The sequence below is a fragment of the Raphanus sativus genome, chromosome 2, assembly GCF_000801105.2.
Source record: "Raphanus sativus cultivar WK10039 chromosome 2, ASM80110v3, whole genome shotgun sequence".
NCBI classification, from domain to species: domain Eukaryota; kingdom Viridiplantae; phylum Streptophyta; class Magnoliopsida; order Brassicales; family Brassicaceae; genus Raphanus; species Raphanus sativus.
In genome coordinates, this window is record NC_079512.1 from 24154688 (window position 1) to 24182628 (window position 27941).

A 27941-nucleotide genomic window follows, 5' to 3' on the forward strand; every position below is an offset into this window, starting at 1 on the left:
TTATTTCAAAGTTTATACCATAAGTCAGTGTTTTTAAACCCAGATTAATTTTTGACCCAAAAAAAACCCAGATTAACTAAATTCTGGCCGTACCATCTTACACGATTAACATATCTAGATTAGATGGATAAAAAAGGATCTATTTGTAATTTACTGTCAAAATTTAATTTTATTCATTAACTTTATCTTTAATCATATAAATATTTTTTATTGTTTATTATATTGATTTAAAATATTTCAGTGATAAATATTTAATGTTAAAAAGTTAGTTTCATATCTAATATTAAATTATTATTTTTAAATTTAATTTTTATTTGGTGCGTACTTAAATTTTGTTTCATGTCATAATTATTCATTGAAAATTTTAATAACTAAATTTAATCATGCTGTTGTTCTAATTGCTGGTTTTCAGTGCAGGTATTCTCAACCTTTGGGTTTGTCCACAAGATGACAACTTTGGAGAAGGTAGCTGGATATCAGGTACGTTAGGCACTGGTTCAATTTACGGAAGAGGGAAACTGCTACCTCAAATGTATATATGATTGAAAATTTGCTTGCTGCGTACTTGAACCTCAAATGTCAAATAAAAATCTGGCTGTTTTTTTCTTTCTGAAACAGATGTTCAAACGGCTGTGGTAGGGAAGGGGAGCATTGGAAGGACATTGTAAGCTACATATCACTTACTCTCCACGCCACACCTGTCTCAGCATAAAAGTATAATTAGTGTTCTCTCTAATATTAACATGAAGTTTCGAAACCTTTCTATCGACACCAAACCAAAGTAATGATATTTTTGGGGTTTAATATCATTTTGAGATGAAAAATGATAGACAAGACAATGCCTTAAACCGAGTGTTGCGATGCCCCAACAACCCAACCGGAATCCATACGCAGGCAATACCACACAGAAGAAGGATCAGCAACAGCAGCCACAAGGTGGATGGGGGCAAGGTCACAACACAATCATTACTTCTTACATGGCAGCGCAGAAGATGAATCAAAAAATCCTGCTGGTCATATGCCTCCACATCGTTATGGTGGTCCTCCAAATGCAATAGAAAGAGTCCCTTTGGAAGACAAAGTTGTTTAAAAGCCCTCTCTTACTTACCTCCCGTTTCGTTTTTGTCTCGTTTTGTTGATGGAACACACACACACACACTTGTACTCGTGTCCAAAAGATCATTATCAAAACCATTCGGTATTATCATCAAATTATCATCAACTTAATCCCTGTCCTTCTCTCTCACTAATATTACCAATTATCTAATCCTCTGATTATTGGCCAAAGTCTTCAGAAAATTAGGAATGTAGATAAGATTTTTTTTCAACTCTCCAAATTAGATTTGCAAAAAGAGTGAAAACAAAAAAAAGAGAGAAAAGATAAAAAAAAAAAAAAAAAAAAAATGAGAGGAAGGGATCTTGTGGTTCCCAAGTCTCCAAGTAAACTCCCATCTCTTTTGTCTCTCTGAATAAAAAGGAGTGAAGAAGGGGAAGAAGAAGAAGATAAGAGAAGAAGGAATATTCGAAAAAACCCTAAACAAACTCTCTTCAATGTCTTCCTCCACTCTCCAAGCTTCTCTTCTCCTTCGTCCTCCTCCTCCTCCTCTCCATTCCTTCAAACCTCATCATCATCGTCCTCTCCTCTCTTCTTCTCTGCGTTTCAACCCTCAATCTCTCTCCAGCTTCTACCGTCTTTCTTCTTCGATTCTTCGATTCCACCCCATCCCTTGCTCCCTCCGCCAAGACAATGTCGCTTCCGATTCCGATTTCCTTCCCAACGAGGAGGTTACGGATTCTCCAGAGAGCAGATTGGTTCCGGAATCAGAGACAAACGAGGGGACGAATGAAGAAACGATTAGCGGAGGAGGAGAAGACTCGGAGAAGAAGAGTAAGTTTCAGATAGTGGTGCTGATGATGGGAGTATGGGCAGCGATGAAGAGAGCCATAGAGAAAGTGTTGGAATGGGAGTGGCTGAGCTGGTGGCCTTTCTCTCGCCAAGAGAAGCGTCTCGAGAAGCTAATCGCCGAGGCCGACGCCAATCCAAAGGACGCTGCTTTGCAGGGAGCTTTATTAGCTGAGCTCAACAAGCACATGTATATATGCCTATTTCATTCACTAGTTTAGGAGTTTAGTTGAAACTCAATAAAAATCGATTATGTTTGTTTGTTTTTTTCAGTCCTGAGGCTGTTGTCCAACGGTTTGAGCAAAGGGAACACGCTGTGGATAGTAGAGGAGTTGCTGAATATATTCGAGCTCTTGTCGTTACTAATTCTATTTCTGACTATCTTCCTGACGAACACACCGGCAAGCCATCCACTCTTCCCACACTGGTACTCTTCTTAGTACTACTTGTCTTTTGTTTTCTAAATTGTTGGTGTGCTGTATATGTGATATTCATTGTTTTTAATGCATAGCTGCAAGAGCTGAAGCATCGTGCATCAGGCGATATGGATGAATCTTTTGTCAACCCTGGTATATCTGAGAGGCAACCATTGCATGTTACCATGGTTAGTTCCGCGCATATATGAGTATCTGGTGAAGTATTTTAAGCGTGGATTTTCAGTTTTATAAGTTCTTAACACTGTTTTTTTGCTTTGTTAGGTTAATCCGAAAGTTTCAAACAAATCAAGATTTGCACAAGAGCTTGTCTCTACCATCTTGTTCACAGTTGCTGTGGGAGTAGTCTGGTATGTGATCATCTATATTTTAGTTGAATCAAGAGATTAGTTCAGATAGCACCGGTGGATAAGAAATGTTGCTTCTTGTGCATAATTGAACATCTTATTGCTTCTCCAGTTTATTACTGTGTTCCTATAACAGTGGATGTTTCTTTTTTTAGGTTAATGGGTGCAGCTGCTCTGCAAAAGTATATTGGAAGCCTGGGAGGAATTGGAACTTCGGGTGTTGGTTCAAGTTCTTCATATTCCACAAAAGAAGTTAACAAAGAAATAACTCCAGAAAAGGTAGACTTTTGACTAAAGTTTACGAATATAATGTTCTTCACTGTTTAAGTAGCTGGGTTGCAACTGTGAAGAACGAGACAGATATTGCAAAGTAGTTGCATGATACAATGTTTCATATCTTAGACAACTATCGTCTTTTGTATCCGGGATCCTCAGTATACCCAGAGAAAATTTAATAGTTATGTTCATATAGCATTTAAGTAGAGTGAGTTTTGAAAAGCGGCATCATTATATCTTATTCTGACATGTTGGTTGCTGCAGAATGTCAAAACGTTATGTAAACTGACATGTTTGTTGCTGCAGAATGTCAAAACGTTTAAGGATGTAAAGGGTTGTGATGATGCAAAACAAGAGCTAGAGGAGGTGGTAGAATATCTGAAAAACCCATCAAAGTTTACCCGTCTTGGAGGAAAGTTGCCAAAGGTATCTCATTATGTTTTGGTTATTAAATCTTCTCGATTGCATATTACTTTACTTGGCACTTGTTTTGTCCCGTCTACTTATATTTAAAGTAAACACTTTTACTTGATGTTTGCTTCCAGGGAATTCTTCTTACGGGGGCACCTGGTACTGGAAAGACATTGCTGGCTAAAGTAAGTTCTCATAGAGCATTAAATTTTCGTCTCTTGTTGAATAGGATAGTTAGTTAGTTAGTTAGTTACCAAACAGTCAATATATTATTTGTTTGTGCCTCGCAGTCAGATAACGTTTAATCGTATAACTTTTAATAAGCTACCATACTTTTGTAATTGCAATTAGCTGACATAGTTAAAAATTTAAAGGCCATTGCTGGAGAAGCTGGAGTACCCTTCTTCTATAGAGCTGGATCTGAATTTGAAGAGATGTGAGTCTTCTTCTAGTTTTCTTGAGCAACACTGTTATTATCGATTAATTACGAGGTGGCTTCTTTAGTAGTGGATAATGGCGTATAATATTATATTTTCAATTGATAGGTTTGTTGGGGTTGGAGCACGGCGTGTGAGATCCTTGTTTCAGGCAGCTAAGAAAAAGGTATAACTCAACCTGTCACTGCTCTTAATCTATTTCAGAAAAGTTGGGTTCGTTAGGCTGGAAAGCCTCTCACCATGAGTGAAGTTTTATTTGCTGACAATAATGTGTTACAGGCGCCCTGCATCATTTTCATCGATGAAATTGATGCTGTCGGGTCCACGAGAAAACAATGGGAAGGGCATACAAAGAAGACATTGCATCAACTACTCGTCGAAATGGATGGTTTTGAGCAGAATGAGGTAGTCTTTTTATAAAGGATAGTGCACCTTGTAATCACGTTTCCTAAGTTTCTGCATTATAACAGTGCTTCTCCTCTTTCTTGTTTTGCTCTGTAGGGAATAATCGTTATGGCTGCTACAAACTTGGCTGATATACTTGATCCGGCCTTGACAAGACCGGGTAGATTCGATAGGCATGTAAGTATTCAACTTCTTGCGACTCTTCTCTCTGTTTACGTTATTACTGAAGATGAGAGTTGATGCTAGTTACTGGAAAACGAAGAAGTGGTAGCTCTTATTTTTGTCTTGTTTTGGATTTTGTGTATAATTGTTGCACTTTTGGTGTTCGATTGGTTTCCATTTGTATGAAACTTGTTTTGGATTTTGCCAAAGAAATAGAAATTACTGACATAGTTTTTATATTAGATTGTGGTCCCTAGCCCGGATGTCCGTGGACGCCAAGAGATTTTGGAACTCTACCTCCAAGGCAAACCTATGTCAGATGATGTGGATGTTAAAGCTATTGCTCGCGGGACTCCTGGTTTCAATGGTGCTGGTGAGTATCTGAAATCTATAACTACGTTTTGTCATTTAGTTATGAAGATTCAATGTGACTCACCACGTTTTCTTCAATCTCATCAAAACAATTTCCAGATCTTGCAAACCTGGTTAATATTGCTGCCATAAAGGCAGCTGTTGAAGGGGCTGAGAAGCTATCCGCTGAGCAGTTGGAATTCGCAAAGGACCGAATAGTTATGGGCACAGAGAGGAAGACGATGTTCGTATCAGAGGACTCGAAAAAGGTAATTAATTGTCTGATACGCGAGTATAAAATGTGTTTTGGATGTGACCTCATATCTGCTTGTTTGCCTCTTTTTAGCTCACTGCCTACCATGAGAGTGGTCATGCTATAGTCGCTTTGAACACGAAAGGTGCACACCCGATCCACAAAGCAACAATAATGCCACGTGGATCTGCGTTGGGAATGGTTACGCAGCTACCTTCAAACGATGAAACATCAGTGAGCAAAAGGCAGTTATTAGCTCGTCTTGATGTATGTATGGGAGGAAGAGTCGCAGAGGAGCTCATCTTTGGCCAGGACCATATCACCACTGGAGCAAGTAGCGATCTCTCCCAGGCCACAGAACTTGCTCAATATATGGTAATCACTCGTCTTATAACCTTCACATGAATGGCACAGATTTTTCTTGTTGTAGTTATGGTAAATGGTTTTTGGTTTTAACATGGAAGGTATCGAGTTGTGGAATGAGTGAGGCAATAGGACCAGTTCATATAAAAGAAAGACCAAGTTCTGAAATGCAATCACGCATCGATGCAGAGGTAGGGACTCTCTCTTTATTCATATTCATCTAGTTTCTTCGTTCAAAACCCATTTGCTCCTAAGTCTGATATTTCATCTGATGGTGTTGATACTTATATACTCAGGTTGTGAAACTTCTTCGTGAGGCATACGAGCGAGTGAAATCTCTCTTGAAACGGGTATGTTTGTGCGCTGATCATATTTTCGACTACTATATAAAGGAAAACTTTAAAGTCTTATCGTGTGTTTTCTTTGCCAGCATGAGAAGCAGCTACACACGTTAGCAAACGCACTTCTAGAGTATGAAACGCTAACCGCAGAGGACATAAAGCGTATCCTCCTTCCAAAACAAGAAATAGACAAGTTTCAGGAGAAACAAGAAGAAGAAGGAGACTTGGTATTGGCCTAGTCGACATTATTTTATTATCATAAACACACACCTTTTTGGGTGAAATGGGGACATTCAAAACTTTTGTACAGATTATGTCTCCTGTAGCTTAAAATTTCCAAAGGAATTTGTATTTGTAGTTTTTGTTCCATGTTGTGATTCTCCTCAAGGTTATTACAAGTTCTCTTTATGTTTTAAGCGAAATTTGCCGATTACAATTTTTTATAATGATAAAATGAACATGGAAGCATTGTTGATTGATGGAGTTACCCGTCCATGTGTGGGGTTCGAATATCTAAAATAAAAATAGTAGAAAAAACTTTAAAAGTGTACCTTTTTTACAGCTAATGGATGTAATTTTGTACGTTGTTTCCTGGATCACAAGTCAGAGACAAAATCTTTTTTTTTTGGACAATAAGAAGATTTATAAATCTAAACCAGAGTTCAGTACAAGATAGGGTGGGAGTTATGCAGTGCCGATTTCGCAATGGAGTCGGCTACAACATTGAGCTCGCGACCAACAAAAGAAACATGGAAAAAACTGAAAAAAGATAGAAACTCGATATCCATGAGAACTCCAAAAAGCTCCATCGGATATGACTTCGAGTTGATAGCTCTTGCGAATTCCCGGGAGTCGGTTCGAAACCAGACTTTGAGATGAGATAAGCACTTTGCTTCCAATACTGCTTCCCTCATGGCAAGCGTCTCTGCCATAAGGGGTGATGAGACCAGATCCAAAGCTCGCGATCCTTCCGAGTAGGTGGTGTTATCAGTTTTGCGGAAGAGCCATCCCAGCCCTGCTCTTCTTGTATCAGAGATCCATGCCGCGTCGGAGTTACATAGGAGAACGTCTGTTGGAATAGGCGGGAGCTCTGGTTCAATCTGCAGGGACTGTTGGACAGTATCAGTTGCTGGTTGCGCTTGTGACCACTCACGAGCATTAGAGGCAGCTGTATCCATTGCTGTTTTTGCAGGCAATGCTCTGTTCTCGAACAGTAGGAGATTGCGTGTAGTCCAGATTCCCCACAGGATCCAGGAGGTGAAGTTGCTTGCGACTCCAGTGGGTGGGAGAGTGAGACATGTCGACATGTCAGAGACAAAATCTATAAAACTATTACACAATAAAAGATCACCTTTCTCTTAATGGTAGGTCCTTTTGGAGATTTTCACACCCCACAAGTGCTATTGGATGAATAAAGATAGTATTATAGAATAAAGATAGAGTATGGCCTTTATGGGTGCAACTGCAAACTATAAAAGTGTTAAACAAAAAGGGAAGAAAGAGTGGAACCCCATGATCATTCACCACTTTTGACATGTCTCTCTCTCTCTCCCGGCAAAATTGTAAAGATTCCTTCAAGTGGCAAAAAAGAACAAAACTCCAAATAAATCATATTTGGTTCTTTAGAGAAGAAACCAAAAACATTCATCAAACTAACAAAGTAAAAAAAAAGGAAATTATAATGTAACAATAAATGAGAAATTATTTATTTTCCCTTTGAAAGCTTCATCCAACGGCAACCAAATCTCTTGGATCTTGGATCTCTCTCAGTCTCTTCTCCTCTGTTCATGAGGAACCTACGGTTGTGTCTTGAACGGCCAGACGTTGGGAGATATCAGCTAAAGATTTAAGATTGCATTTGATTAGAGCCTCCACAAAGTAACAAGTCTCATCCTTTGTGTTCCCTTGTGGTAAATCCACCACAAAAGACTCGATCACAAGTGTCCCCATTCTTCCTTCTTCTATCGTCTCAGGGTGAAGAGAGATAATCGAAGAATAGTTCTAATCACACAAACAAAGAAAGAAAAAATTAATTAGCAAAAGACAAATAAACCATTGATTCAAAAAAAAAATGATGTCTACCTTGAGCCTGTGATCACCACCTACGATCCTGATGCTGAGAATGTGCTCATTGTCATCAAGCAACTCCAACCTCTCGGTGCTTCTAGTTGCTGGTAACCCTGACTTCACATCAACTTCTCTAACAGTACCAATCTCCATGTCTCCTTTCACAACACATCTACTGATAAATGGCTTGTACTTCTGTGGCTGATCAAATCTTCTCACAAGTGACCACACCTAAAAAATAATACCAAACTAATCCATCAATTTTTTTCTTTTTTTTTTCAATCAAACCTCAAGACTTTCTAAATCACATACACTCCCCATAAGAGATTAAGAACTAAGAAGAGAGGTTACGATATGAACAGGAGCTTGGATGTGTTTAACAAGCGTAGAGCTACACTGATTCTCCACAAGCTCATGCTTATTATGGTGCCTCCTTATATACTCTCTCTCCATGTTATTACTCTCCATCCCGTTACTAGGTTCCATCTTCTTTTTTCTGAATCTCTACACTTTCCGGCTAGATCTTCCGATGAAAACGTTAATGTGAAGGAAACAGATATATAGATTTCACTCTGCCGTCTGTCCTTTTTAGAGGGGAGAGATAAAGAAGAGAGAGAAGACTTCTTCCAACAAACTTCTCTTCTCCTCTCTCTCACTCACTAGCTTGTTTTAATTTTTTAATTAATTAAATAGACTCCAGAGATTTTAAATAGTAAAATAAAATGTAACATAAAAGACCTTAAAATCTATTTGATTGGATGATACTAATTTCACTGTTCTCATTGAACAGATTTTTAATTGAGCTTTTATATTAGAAAATGCCCCCAAACTTCGGATCAGTTGAAGAAACACTGTTCCTTGTCAATTTCTAGATGTTATGTTCATTGACAACGATTGTACAGTTTCATACAATCCAGAATATGGTAATTTGAATTTCTATGTGATCAATCTCTATATTCTATTCTATCTTTTATTTTTCTCTTTCATTAAAAAGAGTTTCATCTATGATGGATTAATGGTTAATTTTTCTCTATTCAATCCTTCATTACAATTTCCAGTTTAGTCTCTATGACTATGATCGATGACAAGAAATGCAGTCTAGTTATGTTGAATCAAAGATCAAGTAGTAGAGAACTTTATTTTGGAAAAAAATACCATGAAAACCACTAGGGTGTGTCATCGTCGTAGGTATGGAAGTGATGCAACTACAAAGATATTTTAATTATTAGAAGAATTACAATTCAAAATATTTATGAATAGTTTTTCACCGGTGATGCAATTTTCTTGTTTTATGGCGATGTTATTAGAACCGTTGGAAATTGGCATTTCCAATTTCTGTTTCTTTTGAAAAAATCAATAGATTGGATTTTTTCCCCAAAATATATCTATAGATCCTATTTGGAATATGACCAATATTATACGACAAAAAAAAATCAAATTTATTTTTGGAATATCTTTAAAAGAAGATAACCAAAATGGTGTTGCATAAGAAGAAGCAAGATGATCAGAATAATGGTGGTAATTTTTGTGATGTAATGTTTCTCATATCATTGCAATGGGGAGCGACTGCACAAGAAAAGTACATATCAAATGTTAAAAGTATTCTTTTAAGAATTACACAAGGGTTTCAATAAGATTCTAAAACACTATTACCTCTTCTTTGCAATTTTTATATTTGATAACTAGACCTTACAATTCATCTTAGAAACATTTTACTCATAACAGTTAAATGGTGAGAATCCACACCTTAGAAGCATCAATTTTTGTGCTTGAATGTTTCCGTAAAAATCATTAATTGCTTCCTCAATCCCTTCTAAATCGAGTGGCCAGCCAAATTCAGCAACTACTTCTTTCTTCTTCAATCAGATGGATGGTGATGGAGATGAGTTTTTAAATTCCTTATTGGAGATTAAGAAAGAGTATACAGCTGCTAGAGAGTCACTTCATGTACTCTCTGATTCTACTACTGTTAAGGTTCTTACTATTCTTTGAGATTCCATTTAGTTTTGCAAAATGTACTATTGAAGTTGTTATATTCGATTTTTGGAAGGTTGCATTTGAATACTTAGAGAAAGCTATTACACAAAGAGAAACAGATGTTTTATCTACTTTAACAACAATATCAACTACACAAGTGACCTTTTATTTCTTAAAGCCCTTCTCTTCTCTACTCCTATTTATTTTTTGGCATTAGTTTGTTTTCACTGCATGATTTTGACATCTGTTTAGTCTTGTTAACACTATCTATCAATTTGTAGATGGAGACTTTTCAAGCCAAACTGGAAAACTTTGTAGCTGAATGTCGAACAACGGCAGCTGACATTAAGGAATCTTACTATCAGAAAATGTTAAGGTTTGATGAGGATGAAAAAAAAAAAGGATGCTGAATACGATCTATCATGCGCTGTCCTGGGAGATGAGGTTCTTCGTTTTAAATCGAGGATAGCAAGATGGCTTACAATTTGCAATGACATATATCGCAGAGCAGAGATAGCTTTGGTAAGAAATTAAATTTAAATCTTTTATTCATTTGGCAAGGACAGATTACTTTTGGACATTACATTCGTATCTCTCGTGTACTTTATTTTTCCTCCCAGCTTGTAGCAAAGTTGGATCATCTGGCAGCTGCTATTCAAGATATGAGATTGACGATAAATTCTCATGTTCAAGCAAACGCTCCACCAGAACAGCACGGCGCAGAAGACAGCGAAGCCATTTGATAGATGCTTATGGTTCTTAATGTTTAGCCACTTCTTACTTTGTGTTGCGTCTATGAGAATTGAACCTTTGTCACTTTTAGGCCCTATTTAGATCTGCAGCAAACCATTAGTGTCATTATAAGAGAAAAAGTGTATGAATATGAAAAAAAACCTCTGCTCTTCTTCTTCATTTACATACCTACTGCATTTCTGAGCTTATCTATATGGATGTTCTCTTGGTCTACCTTCTGAATTTTCCTAGAAGAAAATGACTCCTTCACTTCCTCCATTTGATCCCTTTATATTTATATTAATCCACCTGTAGTTTCCACAAAGTTTAAATCCAATACTATATTTGAGATCATAGTGAAAGTGAGACACACATGAAAATAAGTTTTCAAGAGTACAAAAGAACCACAGCCTTCATAGAGTATTGGAGTGGCAAAGAAAACTGCTTATGATATTAAACATGTTACAAGTTGCAGAACTATAGTTGCAAGGAATGTCATTTGACTTTAATTCACACTAGATTTTGACCCGCGCTTTTGAAGCGCGGAATATTTTACGATGAAAAATTTCACTAATAATTTAACAAATATTTTGGTTATTTTTAAAGAGTGTGTATTTAAAATATTTTTGCATTTAAATCAGTATTTTTAAATTCAACCCGATTGTGATTATACTGGTTAATCCGGAGATCTGACAATTCAATTTATGGTTTTAAAATATTCATATTAAAAAATCACTAAAACCCGAGACTAACCGATTGAACTGATGGATGACCGATATGTAATCTAATTGGATTTTAAATTGTAATAGTTTCATAATTTGTAATCTTGTAATCGAAATTTTAAAGTTCACTATTTTGTAATTTATGAAATTATGACGTTTTTACAAAATTTTAAAGAGAAAATGATAGATATAAAATAACTAAGATTAATTATTGTATTATTTGGAAACATTGATAGTAGTATAAAAATATATTGTTTGGAAACATTGATAGTAGTATAAAGAAATAAGTATATTGTTTGGAAACATGGATAGTAGTATAAAGAAAAAAACATTAGTGACTTAATGTATGTTTAACTATAAAGTATAAAGGTGTATTTAATTTAAAAACTTACAAAATAAATGTTAGGTCCAACAGAATGTTTCTGTTTTAATAAGATAGATAGTATACGTAGACATGTATGTGTGTATTGTAATAAAGTACTTGTTATTTATATATTAACGGAAAGATCTTACCATATCTATCTTTTTTCCTTTTTCATTTTAAAATTCTACCAAAACCCCATAAAAGTCTCTATCAAAATCCTTGAACTTTAGCAACATTCAACTAAATTCTACCAAATCTTAAATTCTCAAATATTAGTTGGATATATAATGTATACTGTATATTTATTTTGGGATTTCTACAAATATTATTATTAGGTATAGTTTAAGTTTATAATATTTTGATCTATTAAATTTGTTGATTAAAATCAATAGAGAACTTTTAATTGGTTAATAATGAACTATAACATTAAATTTTATTATGAAATATTAATTATCTTAACACATACATCTCATGATTATGAAAAAGGATAAAAATTAAAAAGGAAAAACTACCATATATGAGTTGTGATATATATATATATATATATATCTAGTATTTCTGTTAAATTCATCAAATACTAAGTTTGAAAACATTTTGTTACTGGATATAGAATATAAATTTATTTTGAAAATTTAACAAATATTAATTATTTAGTATAATTTAGTTGCATACACAATTAATCAACAATACAAGATTAATTTCAAAGCATTCTGAAATATAAAAGACTAGGTGTTTTGTCCGCACTTGCAGACATAATAATTTTACAAGAAATTGTAAATAGATATATTATCAGTTTAAAAAATATTATAATACATTATTTTCATGCTTTTTAAATATTTAAAAATTAATCAAATATTAATTTTTTATATACAAATTTTTATATACAGTATAGATTTTTATATATTTTACTACGTAAAAATAATCTTGAAAACATTCATATGTACATAAAACTATATACATAATTTATATTTATTTTTATAATATTAAGATGTAAAATATTTTTAGATAACACAATATATAATATTTTTAGATAATGGTGAGTATTAATTTAATGAAATTTCGCTTTAATTTATGGATATTCTATATTAAATATCTAATTTAATTATTTATTAAGGATAATAAATATTTTTAAAAATCTAACTTTAACGTGGGAGAAATAATATTACTTTGTAAATAATAGTATAAATATATTAGGGGAAAATGTGTTGAGAGACGTGTGTAAGAATATGGTGTTTATTAGCTTTAGCTAAGGTGTATATATAGTTTCATTAAACAATTATGAATACATGTTGGTTGAGACAAAACTAATTTATCATAATTTTTTATTTATTTCGGTTTGAAAGTAGATATTATTTTGGTATATGTTTAGAATATCCAAAATTTTAGGATTTCCAAAGTTGTTACCCAAATTTTTAAATTTTTTATGTTTTATTATACATTTATTAATTTGAATTTTATAGACACTATATATTTAATTTTAGAGTATTTAATTGGTACTTTTAGCATAATATAAAAATATCAATGGATTTATTAGAGATTCAAACTGAACGATTGTAATTAATTTCTTTAAAAAATTTGAAGCGATTTTATTATATATTCCTTAAATGTTGATGTTTTAAATATATATATTTTGTTTTTAAAAATCTATTAAGTATAAAAAAACTACTTCCATTATATTATTATTTGTTGTGTTTGTATTGTGTAGAAGTAACAAAATATTTATAAATGATGTGTTCGTTAGTTTGCCTCAAATATATAAAGCCACAGATTGTATGCTTATTTTGATATAGTTTTCAATTTTCATAAAGTAATTGATGTTAAAATTTAAATCTTGATTTCCCCATATAGTTTTCCTGTTTCTTTGCATATACAATTTCAAGTAGCTTAAAATTATAGTGGAAACTGGTGACTATTTTTGTTTGGCGGCGATCAAGTTAAATCCAAATAAAAAAGGTCATCAACATTCATTCCAAACGATTTGAGACAAAAGTTTAGTCGGTTGGATCATCCTATACCTATGCTCTCATCTAAAATTTACACCCAGTGAAGGTATGAGAAGCTATAATATTTGGTTCAACAAATTAAATGAAACATGTTGTTTAAATGTTATTAATGAAACATTGGTCAATGAGTAATTGATTTAAAGCATAAAATGGTTTTATTATGGCCAATAGCTAAAAGATTAATACACTCTCTTAATAAAAAGTAAGATTAGTATTCAATTACAAGGAGGGCAAAGAGTGATAGAAAACATGTTCATATTAAAGATATATTATTGATTGATTAAGGGAAATATAAAACAAAGCATGTTAATTAAGTTTGTTAATGAATTTGGTCCTACAACATTTTAAAAATAAGATTCTATTTTAACAGATCAATAGAAACTTGTTCAGTGGTTGTTCAAAAAAAAAGGGAAAACTTGTTCAGTTCACAGAGATATAATGTTAAAACACTGACATGAAACTAATTCAAATTAAGCCCAAGTTACAAAAAGAAAAAAAAAAAGTAAAAGGGATGACAAAGTCGCAACAAATCCAAGTAGTTCTGAGGTGGCTCTACCCAAGCAACGCTGCCAGACAAATTGGTTCTTGGAGGGAGATGAGAGATTGTGCCATAAATCAAATAAAAATCAGTAAACGAAGGATATATTCTGTTCATCTCCTCCGGGGAGAGACAAGCTCTTATAAAAGAGCCAGGGACACTTGCAAATACTGTCAAGCCTCCAAGATCTCTCTTCTCTTCCCATACATTTTGTTTCATGTTTAGTTTAAACACCATATGGTTGCTGTTGAGGCGTGAACACATAACAAAGATGTCTCCTTCATGCTCCATGATGAACACTGGAGAATCCAGCTCTGTGAAAAGAAATGGGCTCACTGGAAGAAGATTCCATGTTGCTTCACACGGGTGGAAAACACCAAGGTAGCCACAAGTACTGAGAAAGTAGAACACACCATTGGAGAAGACACATTTCTCCCACCTGCGAAGAACAGAGTTCTTAAAGCGATGGGTGGTCCATGTGGCTTCACCAGGCCACCAAGTTTCGATCACAAAAACAGTTTTAGGTATTCGAGAATAGAAGATGACCACACAGCTAGTGGAAGTAGGAGCAGCTGAGAAAGCTAGGCGAGACGTTAAATGATACAATGACCCCACTGGTAAGAAACTAAGAATAAGAGCTTTTCTTTGCGGCAACACAATTTTTCTTATGTCTTTATCTAAATACAAACACAAACCAGTAGACAATGAAGCATTCATTATATCTCATATACTACCACCAGTTTTCTTTCTCGTGACAGCCACAATGTAAAATTCACCAACAACAAACGCATACACAAATGGATGTTCAGATATAAAGAAGTGGAAGGAACATAACAAATGGTGTGTGTGTTTTTGCTGCGAGAAGCACCAATAAACAAAATAAGAGCAAAATGAATAGACAAAAATCGAGGACAGGTCGAAGCCAGGCATGTGCATATGCAACACAAATCCTCACACGTTACAGGTAGTCACAAAGCACACAACTACTAAAGCGATTTAATATTTATCTGTCTATCCGCACATGCCTCATTCTCGACCCTAACAGCATATTTTTCTCCCCTGATTGGGTATACCTTACTCGCCGGCTTTCGCACCCTTCGTCTCTGGTTCAGTTTCAGGTTTAGTATCGGGTATAGCATCAGATTTGGGGTTTGATTCGGTTTCCGGTTCAGCATTTGGGTTTGACTGGGGTTCGAGTTCAGCTTTGGGGTTCTGTTTGGGCTCCTCCGGTTCAGCCACAGGTTTTGTTTCAGATTTGGGAGATTCGGTCTTATCATGATGGAACTTAACAACAATGCACGTGATGTTGTCCGCGCTGCCACGAGTGAAGGCTGTGTCCGTTAACTTGCGGGCCGCTGCCACAGGCTCCTCATCGCTCTGAGCAAGGGATACCGCATCCTGAATCCGACGAAAAATAGAACAATTATATTCCTGAACAATCTGGAAACAAATACAAAAGGAGGAGGAGGAGGAGGAATTGATCTGAGTCATACCTCATTTGTTACTACATCCCATAGACCATCACTTGCAAGCACAAGAAACTCAGCCTCGTGATCTATCTCTAGATCCTGCAAAAATAAGCAGAGTGAGTTCACAGGAACTTATGTACTAGGATGCTGAAGTTGGAAGCGGTTACTTGTATCTCGGGTTCAGCAACAACGAATTGCTTCAGCAGTCTGTTTCCAAAAGCCCGGGACATTGCCAAGACTCCACCTACCCTCCATGTTCCTGACAAGGCATATCCAAATGATATTTTACTTTACACCTAGCCCGACAAAGAGATCCAGAGGAGGGTACTTAAAGAGCATGCCCTTAATAATACTGATTGTTTAAAGCGTGAAATAACTAACTAGACCAACAGAATGCCTCCATATAAGGGTTGGGGGTCAACTGTTCCTAGAAACTTAATAATACTATTAGACCTCAAAGCAGACTAAACAATCAATGACAATGTATTATCAAAATTCTTGTAGGAAATATCGAGCACTCTTTGAGTAGCGAAGTCGTCTAACTCTAACTACACAAGGTAATTCTCGTTGTGTCATGTTCGAAGCAAGCAAACCAATTAGGGGCACACAAGAGAGGGGCGATTTCTTATAATATCAGATACCTGCCCACATGATAACACCGCCAGCGTTTTCAATTCGCTTTCTTTCATCGCTTCTATTAGGCTTATGGTCATCTGATAGCGCAATCGCTGCACAACATAAAAACACTAAGTTTGAAAAGAGCTTCCTTATGAATAGGAAACAATAAAGGCTTGTCACCAATCGTAAAAATCTATTAAATATTCAATGTAAGGTTAATGTTCTCTTGAGGAATTGCATGATTCCATTTCCTGAACTCATTTTTGGCAGAAGCTCTCAGTTTTATCTTTAAAATGATATGCCAAATTGTTTCAGACCACAACGAAATACCTACCTTTCCCAGCTTTAGAAACTATTGTCCTTGAGTCTCCAACATTTGCAACATACAAATGGTTCCCCACCAACACAGCAGCAGATGCTGTGGAGCCATCATCTCTGTAAGTATCCTTTTCCGATTCAAGGAATGCTACATCTGTTTGTTTGTACGTTTCGCCTGCAAAATTGGTCAAGTTAGAAGGTGAACCTATGACTTGCAACACATGCAGGATGAGCTCATACTTCTGAGATGCAACAAAAATAATAATGTCTAGAGATATAGAGCGCACTTAGTGCCAGCTTGGTGTCTGTCAAAAATTGTGGATGCATCATAAGATTGTTAAAGAGGTGTTTCTTCAGGTACTCAGCAGCACGTGAACCACCATGACCTGTGATGATTAAGGTAAAATAAATTAGAAGAAAACAACTAAATATCAAGTCAACAACATATGATTCTGCATCTGAGTATAATATACACACATATCGAGAGTTCAACTGGTCACTGCAGACTTTAATTTCCTAAACAGTCTACTAGAAATCCCAGAAGCAGCAGTCAGCACGTAGAAATACAGAATCTAACTAAAGCAAATTCGAGATCCTTCTTAAGAAAGTTAGGCATATCATACATAATGGTGTGGCCATCTGTGTGAAACGAACAACCTAAAATAGCAAATGAAGCTCGACTATGTCTTAGCTATTGAAATGGATACAACGACGATATGGCACAAGTTGAAAAAACAAGACTTTCAACACAGATCAAATATCTTCCACAATTCAACAACGCTAACGATTTCCTTCTCATAGACCAGAAGGCACAAAATAGAATCAAACCATCGAAAATGCCAAACATGCAAACTGTTTGGCCTTGGATCCTGGAAGCTTTGACATCATAGAAGTCTTCCATCGTAGACCGTTTCCCTCTGAAACTACAGTACCCACAGCTCAAGCTCCCATCCTCACTGTCATTACACATAACCTTTATTAAGAACCACTTAAAAAGAAAAACAAAAGTAATACTATCATATCAGTCCAAAACCACGGACGATTACAGATTTTGCCTACACAACACGTAATTAGATTCTTCAGTACATTTCATAACTAAATAGCCGTATATAAATACTCTCTAGGTATCTGCTACATTAATAGAAAAAAAAAAATCTAACCAAAATGAGATAGATTTACTCATAACTAATATTGGTTGAAAGCCACATAACAATGTAATCAGTATCATCTTGTGTAAATGTCATAATCTAACGAAAAGGAGATTAGATCAAACTCACTTTTTCCACCCACCACCAACGTAACCGCCATCATCAACTTTATGAGGGGGCATATCAACCAAAGAAACTCGTGAAGATTCGACACTCATCTTTGCTGCTGCGCTGATTCTAACTCCGCTCAAGGTCTTGTTAACACGTCTTCCTCGAGCCAACACTCCAATATAACCAGCCTGAACAATGACACTCCTTACCAGACTGCTGCATACCATCACCAGGCAGGTAGGTCTCTTACCTTACAACAGATAACAAACAAAAGAAACGATTTGATTAGATTGGATATGAGCTAGCTACTTCAAAACAATATAGAACCACGATCATTCATCGTATGAGAGCTAAGGAATCAGATCCTGGATCTTTTACGAGAATCAATTTAAGATTATAAAACCCTATACATGAGTCCAGTTTCATCACAGAACGAACAATGATACGAATAGACTCAATAATCGAATCGGATTTGGGAAATGGATCGGGAAACACACTCACCACGGGATCCGAATCTGAGAGGTGAAGAAGAAAAAGTTGCTACAGGGGAATATCAGCTTTTTGGAGCTTCCATTTGGAATCTGAGAGAATCCAAGAGAGACGGAGATGGTAGTGTGAGAGAGGATGGATGACACCGAACAGACACTGTGACGTGGCGCTATGATTTCAGTTTTTCCTTTTTAAGGATTCTTTTTCATTCGAGGATTACCACACTTTATTTACACAACTAATCAGCATTAGTTTCTAACAAATCATCTTTTTCATTGTGATTGTAATTAATTTGTAGACCTAATTCAAGTATTATCTGCTCTTTGAGTATATTATTCCTGGAAATTTATAATATTTATAATGTACTTCGATTTGCACTTTGCTTATCTCCACCATCGATTCATCTCTATTTTACTGAAAAACATGTATTTCTATCAACTGAAAATTATATTAAAAAGGTGGAATGTATAGTCTTACACACTTAAGTTGGTAAAGAATCACTCCTTCCAGAGCCATAAGCTTGCCGAAAAACATTACCCCTAGAAACTAAAACAACCCAACATAGATCACATGAACTTAAACAAGAACAAAAGGAAACATAACACTACAATTTTCTGGGACAAACACATCAGCATCAAATAAATGAAGCAAGTTGATACCGACTGAAAGCATGTCATCAAACAAGTAAAATCAGCCACCAAAAACTACTCATCTTAGCCCCAACCCTCACAACTGTGGGAAATAAATTCTTAACCATATATCTACACGTTCAGGTCCAAAATAAGATACCCAATTAAGCCTATTTATAGTTTTTTTTTAAACCATAAAAGTTATAAAAATTCGGTTTTTTGACACCAGTCCTTGCATATATCACAATATTCACAACCATGTGTCTTTTAGAGTTTTAAAGGTTTAATTCTTTGAGAGAAGAGAAGACTTCCTCCTCTTATACCTCTTTGATACAGGAAAGTGGAGGGTGTCAATAAGGCCACATCGACTAGATCTACATTATCAAATAAAAAAGCTCAAATGAGTACATAGAGTGGAAAGTTGTTGACAGTAGATTCAATCAGAAATTTTGTTAAGCTCTTGACATCCTATGTTAGTGTTGAGCTGCTTATTCTAGAGGCGCATTGTAGACCGGTTCATGTTCTCTAGTTCGGAGCAAGGCGTCAAATTGCTTTGCTGATTAAGTCATATGGCTTCGCTTTTGACGAGAGACTTGTTTTCAAATTGATCATCCCAATACCACTTTCCGGTCAATATGTCGATTTGGTAATTTGTTTCATTCTTTTTTGCAGGTTTCTAACTTCGAGTACTTGATGGTACTTCTTTTCAAATTTCCAACCGTTTTTTTTTCAATTTGAGAGTGAATTGCTTCTATTGGATGTTGCATGTATTGCTATTTATGGTAGACTCTGACTCTCCTTTTGCCTGTTCGGTTGATTGTTGCTCCAGAGAACAAGTCAATTCCATTATTGATAAAGTCATCAACAAGGTTGGATTTGGACCAACTCCAATAAAACGTTGGACTCTAATTTTTTTGCTAGTTATATATATGAACATAGATCTCATTTAAAAATTACTAAAATTCTTGATAAATGTTTATGGTCTCTAAAATTTTAGATCCAACCATGGTCATGTGTAATTCTATAGTAATTATACTTCTTAGAGCAGCTGCAACTCAGCATATTAGAAGTAAATCCTTAGCCAAAAATTATTTTTATAATACGTGGGACCCAAAACTTTTAAGGATTTGTGCCCTTAAATGCTGTAGCTAAGGATCAATTCACTATCGGTCTCGCCACGTGGGATCGAGTGATTGGTTCCTTTTTTGTTTTTTTTTTGTTTTTTTTTTATAAATCTGAAAAAAATTAAAAATAATAAAATAATATAAAAACTTACCTTGGTTATCGAGTCTGTGGAGTTTGGCGTTGCAGCTGCTCTTAGAGCGATGTTTATTTCGGCTGAGAACGGAAAAAAGATTTCACTTATACTTTAGCTTCTTTTAGGTCTGGGCATCTGGGCTTTGGGTCGGGTTCGGGTCGGGTCCTATCGGATCCGGACCCTTCGGGTCCTAGAAATTTAGATCCACATAGGTACTTATAATTTTTCGGATCGGTTCCAGGTCGGGTTTTGTCGGGTCCGGGTCGGTTCGTAATACGTGTAAAATACCCATAATTTTCGGATCCGGTTTGGGTTCGGGTATTTAAGCTCTGAAAAATATATGACATACTCAAATTTACTCAAATTAAACAGTATTTGTCATATATATCTAAATATTTACAAAATAACTTAAATTGAACTATTAATAATTAACATAAAACATTTTTGAACTCTAAATTTTATATTTTAAAATTTCATATTACTCAAAATGTTATAAAATAATAATAACATAAAAAATATTTCAACTAAATAAAAATAATATATATATAAAACAGAACACAAAAAATCATAATTTTGAATATACATGTTTTTAAGTCAGGTACAAATCGGTTCTTATCGGGTCGGATCTATTCGGGTCGGTTCTTTTCGTGTCCAGGTCTATTCGGGTCGGTTCTCTTCGGGTCGGTTCTCTTCGGGTCCGGGTCTATTCGGATAAAAGAAATTTAGATCCAAAAGATACTTGTAAACTTTCGAAGCGGGTTCGGGTCGGATATTTTTGGATCGGTTCCGGGTCGGATCTTCGGGTCCAGGTTAAAATGCCCAGACCTAGCTTCTTTAGCAAGCTGCACCGATTAGTTTGTGTAAGGGATCTAGTGAGATTAGGGTAGAACCAGTTGTTTTGTCTGATTCGAAATGTAATCAAGATTTTCCGATTCGGATTGTTCTTAGTATTTAGATATAAAATTATAATAATAAATAAATGTTAAGAGCTCGTTTTCAAAATGTTTTTGGGTTTTTTCTTAATTAGTTACAGTCAAAACTAACTTAAAACATATTTAGTTTTAAGCTGAGCACAATTCACGAGCAAAAGATTTTTTTTTTGAACTGAATATTAAATTTAATTCAAAAAAAAAGATCTTTACAATTTTGACTTAAGTTTTGTTCTGATCAAAATGAAAACATATTTAGAAGAGACTATCTAGTATCAAACCAAGTAACCATTCCATCTCCATATTTCTTCCCTCCCTTTCTTCTGATAACCGAAAATTAGTTCCTCATGTTCTTATCCAGACGCTTGATCAAAACCACAGCAGGAACTGGAGTCTCTCCATGCCTTCTTCTATTTCTTTCTCTCCATATTATATGAACAGAAGACTGAAACATGTATCTTGCAATAAAGAGTTTTGTTTTACTCCATCCCAAATCTCCAGCAATAAGGTTAACCAAAGCATCCCAATTCACAGTATACTGGTCCTTTAGCACCCTCTTCATAAGCGTTTTCCAAATTTATGCTGAGTAGGAACATTCAAAGAACAAATGTTTTGAGGTCTCCAAAAGGTCTTGGCAGAGTACGCAGGCAACATTAACATTCCCATTCTATTTCAGCATCCTTTCCCCGTTGACAACCTCCCTCTCATTGCAAAAGATCCTTTATTGCAATATTTTTCTTGTAATAAAATTACATTGGATATAATAGTTGACCTGATTTTTTAGCTTGACTCATCTTCCATATTCAAAGGGCTTACTAATTTCGAACTCGATGATAATACTCAACTAGTATTATATGTAATCAATTAAGAAAAGAGTTGACTTCGTTTTCAGAAATTTGAATTATGAAGTACGTTGTTGTATAATTTGATAAACTATGACAAAAAAAAAACATTGAGACTGTTCTCTGGATCCAACGGCTGAGAAATAGGAATTACTCTCTCCGTTTTATATTAAGTGTTGTTTTAGAGAATTTTTTTCGTTGCAAAATAAGTGTCGTTTTAGAGTTTCAATGCAAAATTTATTAACTTTATTCTTCATTTTATTTTTCTATTGATTGAATTGTATCGGTAATGATGTTTTTATATTGAAAATATGCAAAATTAAATGATTTCTTAATTCGTGTGCACAAGTCTAAAACGACACTTATAATGAAACAGAGAAGTATTAGACAACCGTAAGAGAAGGGACACGACACATTCAACGGTCTCTGTTAGCAGTTAATTAAAATACTATCAATTAGCTGTCTTAAACTTTTTTCCTGTGTTTAGTTTTGGAGTGGTCAAACAAATTTAATTTTAACACTTAACCGGTCTGAAATTGTGGAGCACGAAATGTTGTAAAAGGAGAAGAAAAAGAGGAGGGTATCACGTGGGTTCGACACATACTCACGGGCAATGTCTTGTATCATCCTTTTGTTTTTTCTTTCATGGCCAGTAAACAAAGAAAAGCCTGGCATTTACAGTTTAAATAAAATAAAATAATTTGCCAGAAAAAAAGAACAAATGAAAATTTAGAAGACAATGAAAATTACAATTTTAGTTTCAAAAAAATAATTAATCACAGTGTTTTTTTTTGAAACTAATGTTCTAATTTCTGATAACTAACTATTTTTATGATATTATTTGAAGGAATGTTGTTGTAACTGTAAAAGTCCATCACCTTAATTTAATTATTTCAGACTTTCTGTCTATTTCTACCACCTATTTTTCAAATATATAAAAAAAACTAATATATATATATATATATATATGGTTAATGTTCAATATATTGAATGTAGGTGTGTGACTCTAAAAACTCTAAGATCATGTCTTTGCAGGTCAGGGTCTTCACAAACATATTTTATTCTCCCGGAACAAAAAGTCAGGGGAATCCCCGACGGTGATCCAACGCTTATGCATGCGCATTCTTCGACTCAAACCTTCTAATACGATTACATATCACATAAGTCATAACCGGTGACATCTTTGTCACATTAACCATTAGACCCAAATTATTTGTAAAGATCGTAAATGTCAGTTTCATCTCAATGTTGTTTTATTCCACATCCATATTTGCTAGATGTATGGAACAGCAATGTTATTTCTGTCTATCCAGTTGGACGGGGTTAATTTGTGGCTGTCGATGTTGCTTTCTCAGGTTCGTATGTGTTAAATCTAATATTTTTGAGCCAGATTTTCAGCATTTATATGCATTTGAAAGTTATTTTTCATTGTGTAGCAGCGAATGCTCGTGTATAATCAAAAATTGTGATTCCAGAGAAAAAGTTCCAAAATTGTAGAAAACTAATATGATCTGTCCTGAACTTAAATTAGCTTTCATTTCAGGGATTAAATATGATTGAGATTTTAACTCTACCACATATATAATTCGTTTACTTTAGATTAAGCAATAAACATTATCGAACTTAGCCTACCTTGAGATTCAACTAAAAAGTGCATCCATTTACGATTAACATGTTTGCAAGTTTTCTTTTGAATATCACATGTATGCAAGTTAAGCTCCTAATTGTATATTTGGTAGAATTAAGCTCTCAGTTTCGCAGATAATAATAATTGTCCATACCTGCTGAAATATCGTGTTTTTTCAATCAAATGGGGTTTTCATAACTCAGCTGATATATGTTTCTAAACAAATTATAATGAGAAGGAAATGATGAAAATCCACACATTATGTTTAAAATATGTTTCTAGTAAGCTTTTGTTCAAAAAACAAATGTATATAGACAAATTTGTTTTTATTCTTTTATTTATTATATAACTGGACTAAATAATACAATGGAATCATGAATCTAAACCAAAACTTTCAATTCCAAACCAAGCCGAAGTGTAATGTATTTCGAATATAATATAAACTTTTATATTGAATAACCGAATTCAAATTTTATGAAACCAAATAAAATAATGAACCAGATCAACCAAATTTCATAAAATATATTCTAATTCATAATATAGAAATCTACACTACATATAATTTTAGTTAATTAGTTTTACTTTTATTGTAAAACTAAACCAAAACCACATCAAACAAGTTAAAATCAAATCAAACCAAAGTAATATAAAAAAGAGAAAATTCCATAAAATAACCAGAACATAACAAAAACGTTTAGCAATGTCCACCTTACAATGAATATTAGAATAACAAATCTTCATTAGATCCTACGTTATATGGGAGATTACATTCCTAAGTTTAGTTGATACCACAACTAATCAATATATATATATTTTATATATGGAAAACAGAAATATGTAAGCAATGGAAATGCATTAACTAGAAAATATACATAAACAATGCTATATTAGTTAGCAAAGAAAACATATTGTATACTATTAATTAATCTTTCAACATATTCCTCCACTATCATTACAATTATTACAAAATTCAAAATATATAGTTTTCAACTAAAACTTAGTTTAAAAGTGATTTATTACTAAGATTCAGAGTCACTCGTATAAGTTGTGGGGCTTATTGCAAAAGTGACTCAAAACTTGAATTCAAACAGAAAACTAACCTTTTCTTTTGACTCATTTTTTTTTTGAGTTTTTAACCCCACATCTGCATTTTATCTACGAAAATGCCATTAACCCTTTTTTTTTTTTTTTTTTCGAAAATGGCTTCTTTACTGTCTCAACCTCATTTTCTTCAAGTATTTACAATATTGCCACTGCCATGAATAGTGGGAACAACCTTGTACGAACTGTTTGGAGCTTTTAATGCCCTTTAATGCACGTAAATCTCTTTACACTCTCTCTGTTTCAATTGTTATGAACTAAAAACAACATTTCTTTCACTTTCTCTCCATATTCATCCAAAAAACTGAAGCTTTTGATTCAAAATTGTTTGGAGCCATATTTCTTTCGTTTTGACTTACGGTTGCTTTCGTTTGAGGTTCTGGGTGGTTGGAGAAGACCCTGTGTGCAAACAAAGTCATCTCACCTAGTTGAAGGTACGAATTTGAATTTTTTTCAAAATCTGTTCGCGTAGAAGACTTACAAGTAAGTCATCTGTATGTAGAAGACTTACTGATGAGTCTTCTGGTCAAACGGACGACTTAAACTAAGTCGTCCAGCTTTGTTTGGTGAAAAAAAACAGTCCAGACGACTTATATATAAGTCGTCTACGAGAAACAGGCTAGTTTTGCATTTGACCGAATCGTGTCAGATCTTTGACTATTTCTGGACGACTTATAATTCAGTCGTCTCTCGGAAAGTTAAAATTTCAATATTTTATTAAACTAGACGACTTACGTGTAAGTCGTCTTAGGTTAGTTTTGTAGTTGAAAAATAAAACTTCATAATTTAATTTTTACCAGACGACATAATATAAAGTCGTCCCGTCAGAAGACTTAATTTAAAGTCGTCCGGGGAAAGCAAAGTCGTCCAGAATTTTTCCCAATTAAGTCGTCCAAACCTTGCTTATCCCGGACGACCTTAAATTAAGTCGTCTAGCTGGACGACTTTTAGTTAAGTCGTCTGGAGAAAGTTAAATTTCAAGTTTTATTTTTCAATTACAAAACTAACCTGGGACGACTTACGTGTAAGTCGTCTAGTTTGAATAAAATATTGAAATTTTTACTTTCCAGAGACGACTGATTTATAAGTCGTCCAGAAATAGTCAAAGATCTGACACGATTCGGTCAAATGCAAAACTAGCCCGTTTTTCGTAGACGACTTATATATAAGTCGTCTGAATTTTTTTTTTTAACAAACAAATCCGGACGACTTAGAATTAAGTCGTCCCTTTTAATTTTCAATTGCAAAAGTGACCTCTTTAGACGACTTACCTTTAAGTCTTCTGGACGACTTAAATCTAAGTCGTCTGCGATAATGTTTGTTGAACTTCTTCATTTTCTCTATGTTTACTAATGTGTTTTATTTTGAATATTTGCAGATGATTTTTAAGTTACATGCAGTGTATGGAGAATGGTTGTTGAGAGATTTCCGTTGGGATTTTGTGGTTGATGATCTCAAAGGAGCAAGATTGTTTTTATTGAATGAAGATTCAACACATGCTGAACTTGTTGCAATGGCTCAAGAAGATTATAACCTGGACATGAGATCAGTGACTGTGGAGATTAGCTACTCATTACCAGCAGAAATGATGATGACTCCAAGCAGTCCTCCCATTCATGTTACAAGTGATAGACAAGTTCGAAACTTGCTCGAGATACTCAAAACGCATAGAGTATGTCTTTGTGTATCAAGCCGCAGCAAGGTGGAAACGGTTTCAGAGAAAAGAGAAGAAGCTGGTGATAATGATGAAGCTGGTGAATGGGAAGAAGATGTTGGTGATAATGATGAAGCTGGTGAATGGGAAGAAGATGTTGGTGATAATGATGAGGCTGATGAATGTTTTGAAGATGTTGGTGATAATGAGTCTGTTGAAGATGAAAATCAAGATGGGGAGGAGGAAAATGGGGAGGAGGAAAATGGGGAGGAGGATGCTGATAACACTATTGTTGGTGAAACGGATCAGAATGGTGGGGATTACAGTCTTTATGGAAAGGTTCTAGATGAGGACGAGGAAGATGATGATAATATTTGTTTTGAAGAAATTGAAAAGACATATGCTAAGACAAATGCTATTGAAGGAGGAAAATCGGATTGTACCAGCATCTATGTCAACCAGAGTTTTGTTAGCAAGGATGCACTGCTTTCAGAGCTGCGGTTGACAGCAGTGAGGGGTAGGTTTTCTTTCAGAATATACAAATCAACAAAAACTCTCCTTGTGGCAATATGTCGGGTTAGCGGTTGTGGATGGAAGATCAGAGCGAGTGTGAAACATGGGTCAAACACGTTTTGGGTAACAAAGTATGTGGAAAAACATTTATGCTCAATTGGAGACCGAATCGCTCAGCGGAGACACTGTACTCCAAAGTATGTTGGTAGTCTTTTCATTGATCGTGTTGGGATCATTGATGGGATAACTCCACAGCATATCACTGATGCAATGAAGAACATGTTTGGCATGACGCTTGATTACACCACTTCATACAGAGCACTGTTATATGCACAGAAATTGGTGAGAGGATCAGCAGAAGAAGGGTATTCGCGTCTGCCTTCATATCTCGAGCAAATCTCCATTGCAAATCCTGATTCTATCACGGCTATAGAACTTGATTCTGAGAAAAGATTTAAGTATCTATTTCTCTCTTTTGGAGCTTCTATCAAAGGTTTTAAGTATCAGAGAAGGGTCATTGTGGTGGATGGAACTCACCTAAGTGGAAAGTATGGAGGTGTTATGTTAGTTGCAGCCGCACAAGATGGCAATTTTCAGATATTCCCATTGGCTTTTGGGATCGTGGATGCTGAAGATGAACCTTCTTGGGAATGGTTTTTCACAAATTGGCTAGTTGTATATCTCATGACAAGCCTCTGGTGATAGTCTCTGACCGGCACGCGGCCATTAAAAGTGCGTGTGAGAAGGTGTTTCCTTGGGCAACCCGAGGAATATGTTATTATCACCTTCAAGATAACATTGTCAAAAAGTTTAAAGGGAAACATCTCATGTACTTGGTGAAAGGGGCTGCTTATGCGCACACGGTTCACGATTTTAACCGGTACATGGCTGAGATACGGAGTGCAAACCCGGAACTTGCAACGTATTTGGAGAAGGCCGACGCCAAGCTATGGTCAAGGGTTTATTGTAAGGGGAACAGGTTCAACATAAAAACAAGCAACATCGCTGAATCTATTAATTCCGCACTGAAGCGAGCAAGAGGATTTCCGATTCCGTTCCTGCTGGAGTTCATAAGGCAGAAGTTAGGAAAATGGTATTGGAAAAGGAGACAAGATGCTTTGAGTCTCCCAACTGTACATAGCCGGGGTG

At 35.0% G+C, this 27941-nt stretch overlaps 4 protein-coding genes across 5 annotated transcripts; 1 reads left to right on the top strand and 3 right to left on the bottom strand.

Annotated features, from left to right (window-relative positions):
* Nucleotides 1-1443: 1443 nt before the first annotated feature.
* On the top strand, nt 1444-6099 carry LOC108843346 (ATP-dependent zinc metalloprotease FTSH 11, chloroplastic/mitochondrial). Of its 2 annotated transcripts, none has more exons than XM_057002702.1 (17): nt 1444-2093; nt 2177-2330; nt 2415-2507; nt 2602-2687; nt 2840-2963; nt 3225-3386; nt 3506-3556; nt 3746-3807; nt 3917-3974; nt 4088-4213; nt 4310-4390; nt 4619-4748; nt 4847-4995; nt 5073-5354; nt 5444-5533; nt 5639-5692; nt 5773-6099. In XM_057002702.1, the coding sequence occupies exons 1-17, from the start codon at nt 1552-1554 to the stop codon at nt 5920-5922; spliced, it is 2394 nt and encodes a 797-aa protein (XP_056858682.1). In that variant the 5' UTR covers nt 1444-1551; the 3' UTR covers nt 5923-6099. The 2 variants fall into 2 exon arrangements, with proteins under 2 accessions (XP_056858682.1, XP_018472026.1); XM_018616524.2 differs by having other exon boundaries at nt 1446-2093; nt 3267-3386.
* A 1142-nt stretch (nt 6100-7241) lies between these two features.
* Nucleotides 7242-8416, bottom strand: LOC108841798 (abscisic acid receptor PYL8). Its single transcript, XM_018614557.2, has 3 exons — nt 8102-8416; nt 7766-7981; nt 7242-7684 (listed from the first exon to the last, which is right to left on the bottom strand). Exons 1-3 carry the CDS (start codon nt 8234-8236, stop codon nt 7469-7471), a joined length of 567 nt encoding a protein of 188 aa, XP_018470059.1. The 5' UTR covers nt 8237-8416; the 3' UTR covers nt 7242-7468.
* A 5613-nt stretch (nt 8417-14029) lies between these two features.
* LOC130508641 (F-box/kelch-repeat protein At3g18720-like) lies at nt 14030-14810 on the bottom strand. The gene has a single exon (XM_057004241.1). It carries the CDS (start codon nt 14801-14803, stop codon nt 14030-14032), a length of 774 nt encoding a protein of 257 aa, XP_056860221.1. The 5' UTR covers nt 14804-14810.
* Nucleotides 14811-14876: 66 nt separating this feature from the next.
* LOC108819795 (probable protein phosphatase 2C 76) lies at nt 14877-18425 on the bottom strand. The gene is made up of 9 exons (XM_018592827.2): nt 18252-18425; nt 17769-18000; nt 17320-17447; nt 16779-16877; nt 16508-16666; nt 16197-16283; nt 15723-15814; nt 15580-15654; nt 14877-15484 (listed from the first exon to the last, which is right to left on the bottom strand). Exons 2-9 carry the CDS (start codon nt 17975-17977, stop codon nt 15161-15163), a joined length of 1173 nt encoding a protein of 390 aa, XP_018448329.2. The 5' UTR covers nt 17978-18000; nt 18252-18425; the 3' UTR covers nt 14877-15160.
* Nucleotides 18426-27941: the final 9516 nt, after the last annotated feature.

Excerpts from the sequence above, each read along its gene's own strand:
- LOC108843346 (XM_057002702.1), top strand. The coding sequence starts at position 1,552 with ATGTCTTCCTCCACTCTCCAAGCTTCTCTTCTCCTTCGTCCTCCTCCT. Across the intron at positions 2,094-2,176 it reads GCTGAGCTCAACAAGCACAT|TCCTGAGGCTGTTGTCCAAC; the intron begins GTATATATGCCT and ends TGTTTTTTTCAG. Across the intron at positions 4,749-4,846 it reads TCCTGGTTTCAATGGTGCTG|ATCTTGCAAACCTGGTTAAT; the intron begins GTGAGTATCTGA and ends AACAATTTCCAG.
- LOC108841798 (XM_018614557.2), bottom strand. The coding sequence starts at position 8,236 with ATGGAACCTAGTAACGGGATGGAGAGTAATAACATGGAGAGAGAGTAT. Across the intron at positions 7,982-8,101 it reads TCCAAGCTCCTGTTCATATC|GTGTGGTCACTTGTGAGAAG; the intron begins GTAACCTCTCTT and ends ATTATTTTTTAG. Across the intron at positions 7,685-7,765 it reads GTGGTGATCACAGGCTCAAG|AACTATTCTTCGATTATCTC; the intron begins GTAGACATCATT and ends TTGTGTGATTAG.
- LOC130508641 (XM_057004241.1), bottom strand. The coding sequence starts at position 14,803 with ATGAATGCTTCATTGTCTACTGGTTTGTGTTTGTATTTAGATAAAGAC.
- LOC108819795 (XM_018592827.2), bottom strand. The coding sequence starts at position 17,977 with ATGGTATGCAGCAGTCTGGTAAGGAGTGTCATTGTTCAGGCTGGTTAT. Across the intron at positions 16,667-16,778 it reads AGACACCAAGCTGGCACTAA|GCGAAACGTACAAACAAACA; the intron begins GTGCGCTCTATA and ends CCAATTTTGCAG. Across the intron at positions 15,655-15,722 it reads TTGCTGAACCCGAGATACAA|GATCTAGAGATAGATCACGA; the intron begins GTAACCGCTTCC and ends TTATTTTTGCAG.